The sequence below is a fragment of the Peromyscus leucopus genome, chromosome X (genome assembly GCF_004664715.2).
Source record: "Peromyscus leucopus breed LL Stock chromosome X, UCI_PerLeu_2.1, whole genome shotgun sequence".
In the NCBI taxonomy this organism is placed as follows: domain Eukaryota; kingdom Metazoa; phylum Chordata; class Mammalia; order Rodentia; family Cricetidae; genus Peromyscus; species Peromyscus leucopus.
The window spans coordinates 83703716-83722854 of NC_051083.1; the positions used below are offsets into that span (position 1 = coordinate 83703716).

A 19139-nucleotide genomic window follows, 5' to 3' on the forward strand; every position below is an offset into this window, starting at 1 on the left:
AAATTAAATTAGTTCTGTGAGAATGTACTATCATTCTATTTAACCCTTAAACTTATATCAGCTGCCTAATGGTACTTTGGAAAGTATTATCATTCTCACTAATGAAAGAATCCCTGACTTGGGGAAGCCCTTTTCCTCAGTCTTCTTCACCCATTGCCAATGGTATTTAGTATACTCATATTAAAATGTGTTTTTATGATTTTAGTATCAAACACTTCAGTTTTTCCCTGACGTCAGAAAATAGGAATCAAGCTCTCTTTTCGAATTCTGTTTTTCATTTCCTACCCTTGCTTCTTCTGTCTGTGTATCTGTGCTTTTCATCTACCACAAACTCTTTCCTGCCAGTGGTATAACAAAAGCACTTCAGGACCTCCAGTGGCTCTTCTATCTCCAAAGTTGCTTTGTTGTTATATCACTCAGGCTGGTCTCAAACTTAAGGTTTCAAGCTATTCTCTTGTCTCAGTCTCTTAAGTAACTGAGACTGTAGTTACTCAACATTGTTCTTTGATTAATGCTATTTGTTGTTGTTGCTCTGGGGACTAAGCCTGGAATTTCCCACATTCTAGGCAAGTACTGCAGAATAGAGTTCTGTTCTCACCCTCTCCCCCACTTTTTTATTTATTCATTCTTTGTGAAACATTGGAAAAGAAAATGGCTAATTTTTATTACTAATCGTACCATCATAGTGTTACTGATTGCAAAAGCTTACTAAATTGTATTATATGCTATCCTTTTTACATGGGGCATATTTTAATGTATTCCTTGGAAAATTCATACACTTATACAACACATTTTAATCATTCTGTCCACTATTACCTCTGTCAAATCCCCTCTAGTGCTAACCTATTGATGTATCCAACTCTTATTAAATAAGAAACACAGAAACAATGCAAAAGAGAAAGCCGAGAGGTCAGAGCTCAGAGGCAAAATCTCACCCTTCCGCCTGCGGTGTCCCAGCCTCCTGAATCAGAGCCCTATTTCCTGTCTGTTCGTCTATTTAAAGAGACAGAACAAGCCACAGCTATCTCACCTCACCAGTTCCTCAGCTGGTCCTGTTTCCTCAGACTGGAAGCTTCTGTGTCCTCATCCCAATAGCTCTCAGCTGAACTGTGTTGCTCCAAAGCCTGAAAGCTTAACCAGCCAAATGCTTCTAGTTTCTGGTCCTCACGCCTTATATATCTTTTTGCTTTCTATCACCACTCCCTGGGATTAAAGGCTGGTTTTCTGGGATTAAAGGAGTGTGTCACCACCATGCTTGGCTATTTCCAATGTGGCCTTGAACTCACAGAGATCCAGAGGGATTTCTATCTCTGGAATGCTAGGATTAAAGGCATGTGCCACCACCGCCACACTCTTGCTATGGCTCTAATAGCTCTGACCCCCGGGCAACTTTATTTGTTAACATACAATCAAAATCACATTTCAGTATAATTAGATTACCACCACACTAACTCTCATCTCCTTCCCAACTTCATGTCCTCTTTTTTGTTATCAATAACCACTGTGTCCAGTTAATGCTATCTATATGCACATGGCTGTGTAGTTACCCTGAGAGGTGTGGGCAACTTACCAGTGCCAGTATCAATTCACAGTACCTGTGTAATGCCTACACAAGTTCAAGCAAGTCAAAATATTTGTGTTCTCTTAAGATTTGTAAGGTAAAGTTTGACACTATTACTATCTCTGTACTACTGCTGAGGAACTGAGGCCAACTAAACTTAGGTAACTGTTCCAAGGTTGTATAGTAAATATTAGATACTGAATTCACTTGGAATTCACAGTCAGTGCTTTATGCTACTGTGATTTACTAAAGGAAGGGAAGGGGAAGAGCATGATGAGATAGATGCTTTAGTACATGCACTTTTTCCCTATCTCTGCTGTGGGCATTACTATCCCATCTAATTCTGACAGCATTATTTTTTGCTTATTATACTTGTGTTTTTCTCTTGATTCTTCAATTTGTCAGTCTACCATGATCTTTGCTTCAAGAAAATAAATCTTGTCACTTGCTGCCTAAAATGGGTGGGTAGATCATTGAATTAAAATGTACCACTGCCCCAAGGATCTTGCTAGTTACTGCCCTCTTTCTGTTACCTATCATCAGCTTCATCAGAAGTCTCCACTTGTTCTCTATTGCCTTCCTTCTCATTCACTATTCAACCAATAGAAATCAGGTTTCTGTCTTAAATTATGCATTGAAATTGATCAAGAAAAGGCCATGAACTACTTCCTAGTCACAACTGAAATAAACTTCAGATCTGCACTTCATCTCTACTGCCACTGCCATAATCTGAGGCATCATAATTATTCCCTGTAATTGTTACCATATACTTTTAGCTGTGTGTCCTACTTTAAACTTGAGCCCTTCTCATAATCAGTCTCGTCCTAGTGCCTCTATCTAAAATGTATTTGTATTGCATCTTATTAGTTACTTCTTAAAATACTAATCACACAGTGTTTTTACTCCTTTAATCCCTTTTTCCTTCCTCCCTTTATCGTTCATATACAGTATATACACATGTATGGCCATGTGTGAGTGGGTGTTCTTGTTTATGTCTGCATGTGGGGAAGCCGGATTCAACATTAGGTTATCTTTTCCTGTCATTTTGTGCCTTTGTTTTTGGGACAGGGTCTCTCAGAACTTGGAGCTCACTGTTTCAGCTTAACTGGCTGGCCAGTTTGACACCAGGATTTGCCATTCTTTGCTCTCCTCAGTGCTGCCTTTACAGTTATGTGCCTCTGTGCCTCTTTCCATGGGTGCTGGGAACTCCTTGTGTTTGTACAACAAGCACTTTGCCCACTGAGGCATATTCCTTGCCACCACAGAATTAACTGATCTTAACCTATCAGTCACATATTGGCCTGGCATCTGCCAACTTTTCTTAGTTTTAGGTATTAGCCTTGTGAGTGGACTGAGCTCTTGTTCATTGTACCTCAGCCATACTGAATTGCATTTTTTATGTGTTTGAATTCATTCTTTTCTAATCAGAATCATTGCATGTGCTATCACCTCTGATTTCCATTCCTTTATCTGCCTTCCTAAAACTCATTTTTTTAAGTCTTTGCTTAAATTTGACTTCCGCAGTAATTATGCCTAGCTGGCAAAAGTAGGTCTATCTATTAAACTCTCAGAGCCTCCTTTAAAAATTCCTTTCTAGAAAGTAATAGATTTATTATTTATTTTTGAGATCATTTGTTGAACCTGTTCTCTTATATTGTAAATTCTCTATGTATATAAATTATATTGATGTTATTTATGATATGTATCTATCAAATTGTTGTTGAATCTGTTTGGCTAGATATAAAATCCAGTGGAATTCTTCCATTCGTGTATTAGTCTCAATCCATATACCACTTTCTAACATCGACAGATTTAAACTCTTTGTGTGTGTGTGTGTGTGTGTGTGTGTGTGTGTGTATGGAATATCTTCTTGTCTTGTTCTATTAAACAGTGGGGTTTTTATTGTTGCTTTTATTTCAGTATTCTTGGTGTACTACACTATAGAATTTCCATTAATACATAACTCTCTAGACAACAATAAATTCTTATCAGCTAGGGTGTGATGTGTACCATACATGTGATTACTCCTTTTATATTGATTAAAGTATTACTACCAATAAGAAACAATGAAATATTTCTGCTTAGGTTTTTTTAAGGAAAGAATAAAGCTTATCTGAGTCAGTCCCTGGTTTGGTTAGCTTTCTTTAACCTTTTGGGTTTTTTTAACTGTCATAACCTTGGGTTTACTTATAATCGCTTGTAATCAACTGGGAGAAAAAAAATAGGAGGGAATTAAGCAGAAACAAACAATATCAAGCCAGAGATCTTCCCTGTGTGTGGAGGCAGACCACCTAGCAAGAAAGACATACTACTTCCTACACCTTCTATGATCAATAATCTTCTTTAAAGGGGTGGATTGGCTGCATAGCTTCCCACTGACTTGTCCTCCAACTTACCTCCTACTGAATTGAATTTGCTACATCCATTGTAATTATGTGCTATACCTTTACTGGAAGAAAAGCACAGATCTTTGAAAGCTCTGACAGTCAGAACCCCCAGCTGGAGCTTTTAGATGCTTCTGAGTGCGTTTGCAGCTCAGCTGTTATCAAACCTCAGAGCTGTGGAAATTCCCACTTGTCTTCCACTGGGGATGGAAACCCATACTGTGTATATCTATTAAACTAGCATGTCTTCTGAGGAAAGGAGGCAATAATTAGTTCTCTTAGTAATCAGTACTTTTGTTTTTCTGACTTCAAAATTACCCATATTTTTCAATTAAAAACATTCTCAAGCTATAATCTAGTAAAAAAGATGTTTTGATAGCCTCATACATAAATCTTTAATGAACAGAACGGATTATGATATTACTGACAGAACAACACCTTTTTTCTTATTTCTTTTGCACAAATATCTGAAGGTACAAAGAGAGTTAGAAATACTACTATAACCATTTTGCTTTAATTATTTTAAAGCCTCTAAAGAGCTTATAAGCTCTGTTCAAGAGAGCTTAACCAGGTGAAAAGGGAATTGATAAAAAGCTTTTCCCTTCCTATATAAATCAATAGCAATTAATTTAGAAAGGAAATTGTAGGTCCTAGATTATATTAATATTACATTGTTTACTGGATTTGCATATTCATTAAGAAAAATCCACATTTTTCTTTATCTTGCTTGCAGTCACAGTGTTCATCATTTTAATGTGTGATGCCTCTGTGTTTCTGTTTTCATTTTTTTGCACATATGAATGCTACCTCTTACTTGTAGATGTGGTTAATGTCATATGAGTAAAAGCCAGCTTAAAAGCCAGGCAGTGGTGGTGCACACCTTTAATCCCAGCACTTGGGAGGCATAGGCAGGATTCTCTATTAGTTTGAAGTCAGCCTGGTCTATTGAGCTAGTTCCAGAACTGCCAGGGCTACACAGAGAAATCCCGCCCCCCAAAACAACAACAACAACAACAAAAAAGCCAGTTTAATGATTTTTGATCTTGTAAAAGAAAATTCACCGTAAGTCATTCTCAAGTCCCTGTATTTATATTATTGTTCATTTCATTAATTTCTCATATTAATCTATGCTCATGACACAATTGTTTATTTCAGTCACCTTTTGTAATAAAACAAGGTAAAATAAAACCACATGAAAATTGCATATTCAAAGGAGGTCGATGGCTGTCAATCAATTCTGTAATTGATTACTTTTTATTAAATTTAAAAATATCAAAACTTCACCCTCTTATTTTTTCTTTATGTCTATTCCCTAATAGATTAGCAAAGCTTCACAGTAGTTTCAATAGTCATTTGTGGCCTCAAATAGGTGTTTCGACAAGAAAAATTTGAAATTCTTGTTCAGCTTCTTAGTGTGAGTCCTCCGAGTTTACAGTGTCTTTAGGGGCAGACACTGTTATTGTGTTCTGTTCTATATTAAACACTAGTAGATGTTTCTCAATGCATAATTTCCACATATCACTATCTTTGGGGAAATATTCTCTATCAGCACATCATTATTTTTCTGATGTAGAGTCAGTTTTCAGCACTCTATTTTTTTTAAAGCTTCAATTCACAGATTAACCATGACTCTCATCTCTCATGACAGCTAACGTGCAAACATTTCCTATTTTCTACATATACAAGGAATCCTTGTATTGATTATTTTGTCCAGGTACTGGATTTACTGCAGGGAGTAAAACAATGAATATTAGAGTCCCTGCTCTTGAAGAACTTATTGTGTATTAGAAGATAAGAAAAGTATTCATTTAATAAATAGAGAATCTCAAAAGTATCTGCTTTATTCCTGTAATTCCAGAGAGAATTTTGTCAGTCCTTGTCTGTGAACCTCACTTGGACTGGCAATTCTGCCAACCTAACAACATCTATTCTTGAATATGACTGAATTCATTCCCTTTACTGTGGTAAAATACAGATAAACATTTTATAAACTTGGTGGATAATTCCTTCTAATAATGACTATTTTTTATATACATGTAGTAACTGGAACAAATTCTACTATTTTCAAGGGACCAAACTTTCAATTATATTCACATATGGTAGGCATTAATAAAAGGTGATATGAATAACACTAAAGGTTTCATGACCTTCTCCTCACTCACATGTGATATTTAGCACTGCTGCTCCTTATTTTTTCCTGTACATTCCTGTAGTATTTTGGTATTAGATCTATATTTACCAGATTTATAGTTATGAAGTGTATACAATTCAAATTATATAAATGAAACTCTGCCTAACTCTTTGGGGAAATAACCCACTTGTAGTGCTCTCACTAAAGCTGTCAATGCACTTTTTTTTAATATAGTGCAGATCAGCTGAAGAAATGAGAACTGCTTGATGTGATTTGATAGACAAGTAACTTGCAACACAAATAAATCCTCTTCATAATACAACACTGTGGTCAGCATCCCAAAGCACTGCAAGGGAAGAATTATAAAACAAAAGATGCCAGTCAACTAAAATGCTACAAGGGACTACAACAACCAACCAAACATACGTTTCAGCAGAGTTTCTGCTTTATTTACTTATATCACTTAGGAGCACTCAAGTGCCTTTATGAGACACAAGCCTTTTAATAGTTGTATATGTGGCTGGGGATATAGCTCAGTGCTTTCTATTATTTCTAAGCTTGACTATCCATGCTATTCTTTTACAAAGAAAAACCCTCTGATGGCAGTTCAGCTTATGTCTATCAATATATACTGGTCTCACTATAATAGTTCACTTTTAAGACTGAAACAATCCTGTTGATGTGTTCTAGGCATAGTAATTGATGGTTAGAGATATCCCCAAATGACTTCACATTCTCTATAAGGTCTTGATTTTTTTTAAAGAATACATTTTCAGTTATAACCTGTCTACTAGTAAATGTCTTTTATGAATGAAAATAGATAAATGGAGCATGATAATTTTAGTCTACCCAGTGGATAATAGGCCACATTCTTCATTGACTACCTTAAGACACACATTGCTTAATTGTGGATCCCAAAAGACTTTACTTCATATTTGGCAGACACATTAATGACCATGTGTCCTTATTGCTAGGAATTTCTAAGGATAAATAAAGAAAGCAAAGTTAAAAGCAGCTGTTGTCTTCCTGTGCTTAAATGGTGTCAGTTGATACAACAGACATGTTCCACCCAGTATCTCATTCATATCCTACTGAAAATGCATAAATACTGTAATGGATGCATTTTTCTGGTGATGAAATAAAATCTGAGAAACATTAGCTAACTTTGAACTTGGTCACATAACTATAAATTGGCACAACTGAAGTTTGGGGTCATAGCTACAAAACTCAAACCTTGGCAACTGACATCATGGGCATGGAAAATATATATATTGGATTTTATCTTTTTCTGGGAATTAGGAAAAGGTTTTTCTAGAACCATAAGCTTAAAATACATTATATTGAGCTGGGTGGTGGTGGTGCATGCCTTAATCCCAGCACTCAGGTGGCAAAAGCAGCGAATTTCTGTCAGTTTGAAGCCAGCCTGGTCTACAAAGTGAGTTCCAGGATAGCCAGGACTACACAGAGAAACCCCATCTTGAAAAACAAACAAAAATACATTATATTGGTCTGGGTAGTATTTTTGGGGTTCACCACCTGGTATCAAATGGTATTATGTAAGATCTTTTAACCTTCTTTACACCATCCCTGTTATATCTTCTTTGTTTGTATATATGTGTATTTTCCAGATAGAATATCATGTGGCCAAGGCCGGACAGGAACTTGCTTTTTAGCTGAGGGTGATCTTGAACTTCGAATCCTTCTATTTCTACCTCCTATCAACTGGAATTTTAGGCCTGTACCACCACCTCTAGCTTCTGTCTTCTATGCAGCTTCTTAATGTACTAGTGGTTCCAGTATGTGCAAATGAATATATTCATTTATTTTAATCAGCTATCATTTATCATCATTACTTGCCATGTATCAAATGTGGATGTATATGGTGAGTGAAAGGGCAGCTAAGATTTTGCTGTACAATTTCTTCCTAATTCATATTGACTAATGATAGATTAACACACAAAACTAGCAATTCAACAAAATAATTCCTTTGTGTTTCATATTTGACATAATAAGTGATGTAATCATTTATGGGAAAATAAATTATCTCCCATTCTTAATTTTGTTCAATATACAATCTGTTATTTCTGGAAAAACCAGAAAATGGTTATTCATCTAAGGGCTATTGTTAATATGAGTCAGAAAATATTTAAATATCTAATATATGCAAGACCCTGCACTTAGTGCTTATCAAGGTGCAGTATTTGACTTTTTGCTCCATTCTTTTCCACACCCTTTCATCCTCAGTGATTTTGTCTCCCAAAGAATCTATTCATAATACTATCAAATACAATTCTATTTCAAAACTTTATCAAATACTATTGTAATGACAAAAACAAAATATATCAAAGAAACTGTGTTATTCTCTAATTATAAAGCTTTTACTTTAGAGGAGAAAATTTAAAGGATTTAGAGAAATCAAATAGGGCATTTAAAGAGTATATAAGTAACATAATTAAATGCAATTATATAAAGCTTGAATTTGATTGGTAAACATTGTCAATAAAAAGTGTTAAAATGAGGGCAAAGATTGATCATTGGTAGTAACGAGTATTATTTCAAGATTGAGAATCTTAGTAAGCAGAAGCTAATATTATCTTTTAATAAAAATATGCAGTATTGACACAGAAGAAAATGGCCAACCAAATTCACTTCAGTGGTAATAAAAATTCATAATAATATGAAATATTTTAATTTTTAAATATTCATATTTGCAGCTCATATCCTTCATTCTACCTTCCTATAACTTAGAAAAAAATCACAGGAATTTTCCTGAATTTGAAAATTTGGAAACTGAAGATCTGAAAACTAGGGAGAGTATTTACACATAGAAAATTATTTTTGACTAACATTGTTGCTAAACTGTATTCTATCTGACTCTGCTGTCTTTCTTAATCTTTGATTAGCTTACTGTTGTATTGATCACAGGAGATCAGATGCACATTCATCTCCCCACAACCCTTGAAACAAAACAACTAAACAATCAATATCACATCAAGACTGACTTCAATTTCTTAAGTTACTTTGTTTTTAATTGTATATATGTGTCTGTGCCTGTGTATGTGTAGGGGCACATGAGTGTAGCACAGAGGCAACAGTTAGCCTGGAACTCGAGTCATAGATGATTATGAGTTACTTGTTCTTAGTGCTTAGAAGGGAACTTGGGTCTTCTGCAAGAACAGTAAGTTCTTCTAACTGCTGAGCTATTGTTTCAGGCTCTCTTTAAACTGTCATTAATGCCAACTTTGTTGAAATAACCAAATTAAAGCCTTGAAACTATTGTTTGACTTTGTTTTTCCATAGCTGGTTAGTTACCAAGTACTGTTGATTCTTCCTTAATTCTTTCTCTTCCATTCATCTTTTCCTTTCTATCCTATTGCCGATATTATACATCATTACTTGTTTCCTGGGACATTTTTACACATACCTTGTTGATGATTTCCCTACCAATCACAGTTCTAATTTCTTATACTTAAGGGATAGTGTATCATAATGATATATTAGTTGCTTTCCCGTTGCTGTGATAAAACACCATGACTAAAAGGAACTTAGCTGGACGGTGGTGGCCCACACCTTTAATCCCAGCACTCGGGAGGCAGAGCCAGGCAGATCTCTGTGAATTCAAGGCCAGCCTGGGCTACCAAGTGAGCTCCAGGAAAGGCGCAAAGCTACACAGAGAAACCCTGTCTTGAAAAACCAAAATAAATAAATAAATAAAAATAAAAAATAAAAGCAACTTAAGGGAAGAAGGAGTTTGTTTGTCTTATGATTCCATTAGGATAAAAGTCCATGATGGTAGGCAGGGACAATAGCAGAAAACTGAGAGCACACATACTCACCCACAATCATGAAGCAGAGAGAGTGAACAGGAAGTGAGGAGAGTCTATAAACACATAAAGTCTTCCTTTAGTGGTGTACTTATTTCAGCAAAGCCACACTTCAGAAACCTCCCTAAAAAGCTTTACCAATAAGGGACCAAGTGTTAAATGTCTGAGTCTATAGGGGCATTTCTCATTCAAAACATCACACATATATAGTTGTAGTGTAATGACAGCAGACGTTTCCTGGGATGTTTTTGAGAATTAAATCACTGAAGCAGAAAAATTTCTGACAGAAAATCCTCAATAAGTATTAACTGCTGTTATTGCTATAACCACTCTTTCTAAAATATACTTGTTGACTATACTATTTCTGTTAAAGACAATATTAAAAAGTGAACAAAATCAAATTCATACTCAGGATTTGTAGGTCAAGAATTGAAATATAGAGTCAAGACAGAATGAAGTATAAATACATAGACTGAAAGCTCATGCATACCTTGTGAAGGTTATAATCCCCTGTTGGTTCTGGACCAACAGCACTTTGATGAATTGACAACTCACCTGAAATATAGATAACATCATCCATTTGACTAGGGTGCAAGACTGAATAAAACAAGAAAAGGGAAGAAACACAGATGAACATTGGCATTCTTTTCTTTCTGCTACCTGGCTGTTAATACAATGTGACCAACCATCTAATGTTTCCACTATCATGCCGTTCATGTCACGAGGAACTGTACCCTCAACCTTTGTCCCAAAGTATACTCTTCACCCTTACATTGCTCTTGGTCCAGGATTTGATCACAGACACAAGAAAGTAGCTAATATAATAGGCTGTTTCCTAAACATATATGGTGATATACAACATCTTGAGTGCTGGAACAGGCCAGTTGTGAGTAAGCTGAAAGAAGAAATGACGTTAGGAGAGATATGGAGACAAACAAACAAATTTTGACAGAGTAATACATCCAGGACTTGATTTTGTACACTGTGTACACAAGGGGGCTTCTACATGTTTAGAGACAGACTTGGATGACATTAGCTTTCACTTTCATGTACTTCACATTGCTTCTATATGGTTTCTTCATACCTATCTAACCTTTAAACATGTTCTCATGTAACTTCTTTTTACAATTTTCTTTAGGTCTCGTCTGTGTGTAATTTATATATATGTAAATACACACTCAATTATAAGTTTAGTTAATTATCTCTATTGTGAATCTTTTATTAAACATTGCAGTTGTAATTTTAAGTTTTTTTTTTTTCTTGCAACAAATTTCTTTAGAACTTACTTTCTCTTTGTAGTCCTAGAATTGTCCATCTGTTTTGTTGCCGGCTGTAGTTTTCATGTGTTTGTATTATGATTTCCCAGATATACCTAAGTTTAATATAGGCAGTGTACTTTAAATATGATAACAATTTGTGTATTTTAAACAAAATAATCCAAAGTTATGAGAGCTATGTGAATACTAGAGCAGGGCAATATTATTTCCATTTTTTAGATTTCTACCTGGAAAAAGTATGAAAACATAGAATTCAGAAGTTAAAAGTTCACATAGAAGCAAATGCCCATTGCTAATAAGCGAGTTAATGTCAAAGGAGTGCCAGAAAAGTGTGGTGTTTCACTATTAGAGCTGCTATGCTTTACCCAGTAATTCATGTGTCGCTTTGGAAGGTATATGACTTACCTTGCTCATAAATGTGACAGAATATCTGACAGAACTGATTTAAGGGAGGCAAGGTTGAGTTTGATTTCTATTTTTGGATTTCTGTCCATCTTGGAAAAGAAAAGCAGGGTGGGCAGATCAGTTCATGGTAGTGGGGTACGTGGCAAAGGCTGTGCACAACATGGTAGACCAGGAAGCAACGTGTGACAGTTGTAACCTTCCAAATCCTGCACCCATTGACTCACTTTCCCCAGCTGAGTCATACTTCTAAAGGGTCCACAACTTTCCAAAATAGTGCCAACTGCTAGAGAACAAGTATTCAAAACTTAAGCACATGGAGCATAACAGAAGACAAAACAGAAAGGTATTTTGTGATATAAATGAGTTGCTTCCATGTGTGATGGCACATGCCTGTAACCTCAGCTCCTAGAAGGTTGAGATAGAATGATGAAAAGTTAAAGGCCAGCCTTGGATACAAAGTGAAGACATTTTTAAAACAAAAAGACCTTTGTTCATGACATCAGAGAATTCCATGCTGCTTGTAGATATCTCAGTGGCTAGTCTGTGTTCAGCATGTGTATTTAAGAGACTAAAGTATACATGCCAATGAAGTATAATTAACTGTTTAGTAATGTCTTTACATTGTATGAGCATAAAATGCTCCCTGTGTCTAGTCTGGATCCATCCTATTTTCAGATTGCATTTGGTAAATGGAAACTAATTAAATAATTGGGAGCTAAAAAGGAAATTCAAACCTCAAAATAATTATTATTGTACACCCACTATCCATGACCAGCTATACATTCAACTTAATTTTATGCATATAAGTTTTCCTATTTTATCTCAGAAACAAATTTTGGATATTTGTATGCTAGTATGACCAAAGGTTTTACAGTTAGCATGTAGAAACTGTTCACCCTCAGCTGTATTTTATTTACGTTATAACTATGATGGTATTTATTGTTTAACAAAACTTACTGCTTCTGATTTTTAAAACTTTATCTAAATTTCCCTTGGAAAGCTGAAAACAAACAAAAACAGTATATTTTAAATCTCACAGAGAATTGTCTGTGTGTATGAACTTACAATATTGTTCATGAAATTATCTGCAGAACAGACACAGATGAAAGGACGTTTTAAATAGACATTCTCATAGTGATTCCTTACCTTCCAGATGAGCTCGGTGAAAATGTTACGGCCTCGTCTCATGAGCATCCTTTTCAAACTCACCTTTGAAGAACATGTAAACAACATCAAACCAGGCATCATAGCAGTAACTCTTGCATGTGAAGAACTGAAGAAAAGTGAAAGCTTTAACAGACTTTTAGAGTTGATTCTTTTGGTTGGAAACTACATGAACTCAGGCTCGAGGAATGCCCAATCTTTGGGCTTTAAGATCAACTTCCTTTGTAAGGTAAGATACCATTTTATGGTATTAATTTCTAACAGTAATTTTTTGGTATGTGAGCTGAAATGATCTAAATGGAAATAACCTATCAACTCTAAATCATATGCCATAGGAGTAAAGTTGAAAGCATAACTGCTGACTATATCTGGATTAAAATAAATATTTTATAATCTTATTGCAATAATATTAAAAAGACTCTGAAGTCATTTTTACTCATGTCCTTCTGATTACATCTTCTTGGAGATTATAGACCATACAAAATTTGTCTTTATAAAATATATTTAACCTCATATTTCACTCTTTTTACTTATTTGTTCTCCAGAAATATTTGAAGAATTTAATTATAAAAGGAAAAGAGCCAGCAATTTGTCTTTGAATGTGATTTGTTCATTGAGTTCTATTAAAACAAAGCTCTTTGTTTCTGGGTAGCGTTGAGCCCCTAAGTTCTCACTTATAATCAAGATATCTGGCTAAAACTTTAAAAAATGAAATAATAATATTACTTCTAAGACTGGACAATTTTTAAGTATTATTTTTGAGGCTTATGAAAAGGAGGCAAAGTAACAAAGAATCCCCAAAGTGATTGTATATTTTTATTCAAGGCAACCTAACTTGTTTAAGGAAAAGATATGTCTGTTTCAGACAGACAACTGAACAGATTCTGAGGTGAAGGCCTTTAAGGAAGCTTGAGATGAAAATGCATCTGGAGAGAGGTAATCTTTCTTTGACATCTCCCCGTGCTTCCACTCTTTATTCCCCTCCCAGATCAGAAAATGGTGCAGAGGTTTGGCTCTTTCTAGACATATCTTCTAGCAGGAATCCCAAATGAATATGACCTTCCTTATTATTCATACATTGACCTATACAAGGTACAAATCCACAAATTTACATTTTAATATGTATGAAAAATGATTTGATTGTGGTAATTGTCACCCATATAAGTACAAGGGGTGGCATGTATAGATGATATATGTAATGAGATTCTGACTATCCCTTTACTAATGATATTTCGTTAAGAGTTATAAGAAAAGATAATAACAAAATAGACAATTTGAAAGTGCCAGATTTTTATCAAGAATAATTGTATTCTCTCTTCTTGTGGTAATGGGGAACACGTCAGTTCATTAGATAACACCAGGAAGAATAAGGCAATACTATCAATCAATAAGAATAATTAGGTCTGTATTCATAGGCTAAAACTACTGTGGTACTGTTCATTCAGTTATATGCCATATAGCCCACCCTAATAAGATCATGCCTTACTAAGAGGCTACTCGGTTTGAATATAATTTCTATGTACAGTTTGTGAATCTATACTTTTGGTTTATGATTATGAAGATGTATATTAAATAAAGTGCATGAATTTATATTGTATATACTTGATATCATTGCATAGGTATTTTACATTTAATTTATATATACATATCTTAAACTAATTGTTCTATTTTGAACAAATATGTCACTTTTAAACTGCCTTAATTTTACTTTATTCAGATTTATTACATGAAGTTATTACCTTGAAACAAGAATGAATGATTCATTTATATACAAGAACAAAAGATTATATTAATCTCACAGAAAGATTTTATTTTTTATGTCTTATATTTTAGAGAGAGCTTTCTTCCTGTCAAATAAAAGTTTTTCCATATAGCACTGATCTGACATCTATCACTAGAGGTATGCTCAAAGGATTTAGCACAAAGATTTTTTTCCAACTTCAAATAAAATAAAAAATCGTCTTGGGGGAAATACTATCATGTAGTAATAGGTGTTCTAAAGGAAAAAGAAGTAAAGATTTTACAATATCCCCCCACAAACACTTTTTGAGCTGGATTTTTATCTTCCAGGAATTACTTCTGGGGAAATACATGTCATTAATAAAGAGAAATATCATATACATGGTTGATAATCCCACGATGTGTAGGAATAAAAAGATGTTCCTAGAATACAAAACATTCTGAGTAGATGTAAATGTCTACAGTGACAGAAATTTTCTGATATGCATAGAAATAGTTAGCGTAGATCTGTCATCTTTTAAAAACTGGAATTAACTACTGATAAACGATTAGCTAGAATTTCTGTTAAATTTTACTTATAAAAGACTACTTGGATGATTTTTTTCTTTAATAAATTGCAGAGGGAATTCTTCATGAAAAATACTGATTATGCTTCAAAAATGAAACCATTTCTCACCTAAATTTTTCTAATGATAAATACCTTTCTTTGATTTTAAAATTATTATCTACTGCTTTTCACAAGAACCTTTAAAACACATTAAAATACTCATCTCCTGAAAAAGGAGGATTGATGTAAATAATTAAACTTATAAGATATGCTTCAGTGTATAATATAAAATATGTAGATGGTCAAAATCGGCTGCTATGATATTTGGGGGAAAAAAGGAAAACAAATGAGTTAACCAAAATTACAAATAACACTAAAGGTTATAATGATTATAAAATGATTTTTTTTTAAAATTTCAGTAGTGTATTATCAATTGTGAGTCACCAAACCAGTATGCTTTAGTGTAATCAAACCCATCTAAATGAAGATGAACTTACAGTGCAAGCTTGTCTGTACTTCTCTGTTAGTCAGTGAGAGTCTAAGCAATTCCAATGCTGCACTTCAGGAACATTGCTTATTTTGTTTTCAGTGTGTAATAGCATATATAACATATATGTAAATAAAACATTCAAGAAAAACCAAGCATTCTCTATGCATTCATCTGTGTGAGTGTATTAGAAATGAATCTTTAGTAGCTTACAGCCAAACGTAACTATCTGATTCAGGAGGAAAATGGTATTTGTTGGAAGTATCTGAGATAACTCAACCAGAAATGTAGAAAACCTGAAGAAATTGTCTTTAAAGGAACAACCAGATTTTAAAGATAGCTCAGTGATTAAGAACACTGGCTGTTCTCCCAGAAGCCCTTGGTTTGATTCCCTGTACCCAAATAGTGGCTCATAACTGTCTGCAACTGCTTTTCCAGGGGATCTGACAGCTTCTCTTGGCCTCTGCAGGTACTGCATGCCTATGATGGACAGAAATATACAGGCAAAATGCCCATACCCATAATACATATATTTCCTAAGATGCTTAAATAATTCATGTAGCAGAAGCAAACTGAAAATCCTTAAAGGACATTTCATTGGGAATGTATTGTGTTCAACCATTTTTCTGCTCTTTGTTCTGTATTTGACTACAACTTTTAGTAGCAGCTTATTGACCTAATATGTATTATAAAGCCACTCCTTGCCCAAGTAATCACAGCTAAGGCTCGTTGAACTTCACTTTATTCATCTGTAGATATGGAAATGCACTGATCCTTTCATAATGCTGTTCTTAGGTCAAATTAAATGATTGTGCTAAAGTATATTGAGAAATTATAATGTTAAGCATATCATAGTTGGTCATATCAATGATTAATCATTCTGATGCTAAAGACACTCCACATATCAAAGCATTTCATTCACCATCATAGAAGTTGTAAAAAAGGAAGTAAAATAAGTTTAGTTGCATTGTGAAATAGAAGATTACTTACCATTAAATATGATCCCTAGAGAATATACCCACTGTATATAGATAGTAAAATTTGTAAATAATCAAGGAGAAAATCTAAGGAAAAACATAGTCCACCTCAGTAACATGTAATTCTTCTAAATTTTCACAATGTCTAATCATTTTTATTAAAAATAGTGTGCATTGTATCGTAAATGTTAGTAGTTTAGCATAAAACGTGGGTTAATATTCTTTTTTGTCTATAATAATACACACAAACAAAATAAAATAAAATAAAAACTGGACGCTCAGAGAGGTGAATACTTGAACCAGTATATTAGACAATTTAGGTACCATGAGAAAATAGCACAGGCTCAGAGGTTTAAATAAAAGAAAATTATTTTCTCATATTTTCCAAGACCATAATTCAAAGACCAAGATGTTGTTTAGTTTCTCTTGATGTCTCTTTCATTTAACTGCTGATGACCACCTTCTCATGATATCCTCATATGGGGACTTCACCTTATTTTGTTTTTGTGTCTCAACTCTGAATCCATGAATAGTACTTTATTCTACATTATGTCCTCAATGTCTGTCACATATAAAACTCTCAATTAAGTTTGAGTGAATGCCAAGTAGTTGGGTTAAATACAGGTTTATTGTTAATTTTTGACATAAATATTTAGCTTTCTTTTAATGACCTCTGTTTATCACAATTATGAGCATATTCTTATTATGAAAATTGTTCTCAGTAGTTTAGTGATGGCTTATGAGTGATCATTCAATGACAGTGTCTGCCTATGGTGAGACACTCTGCGCAGCCTTGGTGCAGGAAGGAGGGGCTGGGACCTGCCTCAACTGAATGTACCAGGCTCTGCTGACTCCCCATGGGAAACCTTGCCTTGGAGGAGGTGGGAATGGGGAGTGGGTTGGGGGGAATGCTGGGGGGCAGGAGGAGGGAGGACAGGGGAATCTGTGGTTGGTATGTAAAATGAGCAGAAAATCTCTTAATAAAAAAAAAATAAGACAATGTATTCAAACTATTTCAGCCAACCACAGGATTTTCAGAATTTTTTTCTAACACATTTAGCTCTCTGAAATGTGATTTTTTTTTTTAAATCAATGCTTATCATTACTTGGGTTGGAGGGAAATTTCACAGTTTGCTGAGAAATAAATGATACAGGCTTATAATTAGCTTTGTAAAACAAATCATATGATAAAAACATAGAATAGGAAGAATTGTTAGATTGTCCTAGATTCTGTCTTCCCATGAGTCCTTTAAACTTTCCTCCTTTTGACATTCTTTACAGCAATGTGTTTTCATGTCTTTGGTTGATATTTAGTGATATAAAATTCAGTGCTACAGCAAATGTAAGGGAATTCATTCATGGCACATCATGTTTAAAATGTCAAGATATAATGACACACCATACAATGTATTCATAATTCATAACCACTGGACACAAACATTTCAGTTTCAGAGTTTGTCTGCAATTCATTATATTACATTGAAGCAAGAACATTCACCAAATAAGACATTTGAAATAACTAAGTACCACAGGATACAAGGACAGGATATCAGTGACAGTTTTAAATAGTTTCTTTTGTTCAACTTATGAAATATTTGACTTTTAATTATACCCATTGTGCTTTATTGTTTTTCTGTATTGGATTCTCATCTTTGAGAACCAATAAATCCTCTTGAGCACAAGAAGAATGTTATACTGCTGTCTTACTTTGCTATTGTTGATATTCTAGACTCAGTTATTGATATGAGTTTTATCCCCAACAGGTTTACATGTAAATCAACATACCAAAATTTGAAATTATAAAGTAGGAGACATTAATATCACTTAAATAAATAAATCTAGAAGATTTTAAATTAATAGAAAGTTATATAATGTTAAGCTTAGGTTTTTTTGTTTTAAATGAAAGCACTCTTCCTAAAGTTGTTTAGTTCCCATTATGTTGCTAAGTATATATCTTAAAGCATGGAATGTTAAACTGTCCATATGGACTTGTGCACATTGGCTTGTGGTAATAACAAGATTGTTTTAGTCATCTAATTTCTTTGGTTATCAAGATATTTTGTTACCAGTTCATAAATTTAATCAGAAGTCCTCACCTCTATTACCCTTCATACTATTTAAAATCAAAATGAATAAATCCCACTTCCGAGTTTATGTTTAAGAGTTGTAGCCCTATAAATGTTGGAAATAAGTAATAGTGGTACCATGATTTTTTGAAATGTGGGAATACAGTATTAGGTTCTTTGAAAAATGTCCTTCTGTGAAAATAAATATACTTTTCCCATTTCACAGCTGTAGAGTACCTGCTTTCCTCTACCTAATATAATGAATGCTGCTATGCAGATTGATACCTAAAGTAGAAAGAAACTTAGTATAACGAGTTTGTATCTCTATGAGTGATTTCTAAAATGATAACCTCAACTGTTTCTAAATGGTCACACATATTTTAGAATTAGGGTCAACTATTGGTGTTTCTTATTCTCTGTAGGCCAGTAATTGAAATGGGGCAGACCTAGCAGTGAAGGCCTGTACCCTAGATACCTCTGAGGCGGAGGACAGAAGATAGCAGGCTTAAGCATTGCCTGAGCAACATGTGGAGGTGAATGCCAATCTAGGCAATTTAGTGAGACTTTGCCAGAAAC

The 19139-nt window shown here is 34.3% G+C and overlaps 1 protein-coding gene across 1 annotated transcript in view; it reads left to right on the forward strand.

The window, feature by feature from the left end:
* LOC114696996 (protein diaphanous homolog 2-like) overlaps positions 1-19139 on the forward strand; it is a 761266-nt gene that overhangs the window by 350729 nt on the left and 391398 nt on the right. The window contains 1 exon segment of the mRNA XM_037199207.1: positions 12736-12975. Coding sequence (XP_037055102.1) covers positions 12736-12975 — 240 coding nt within the window.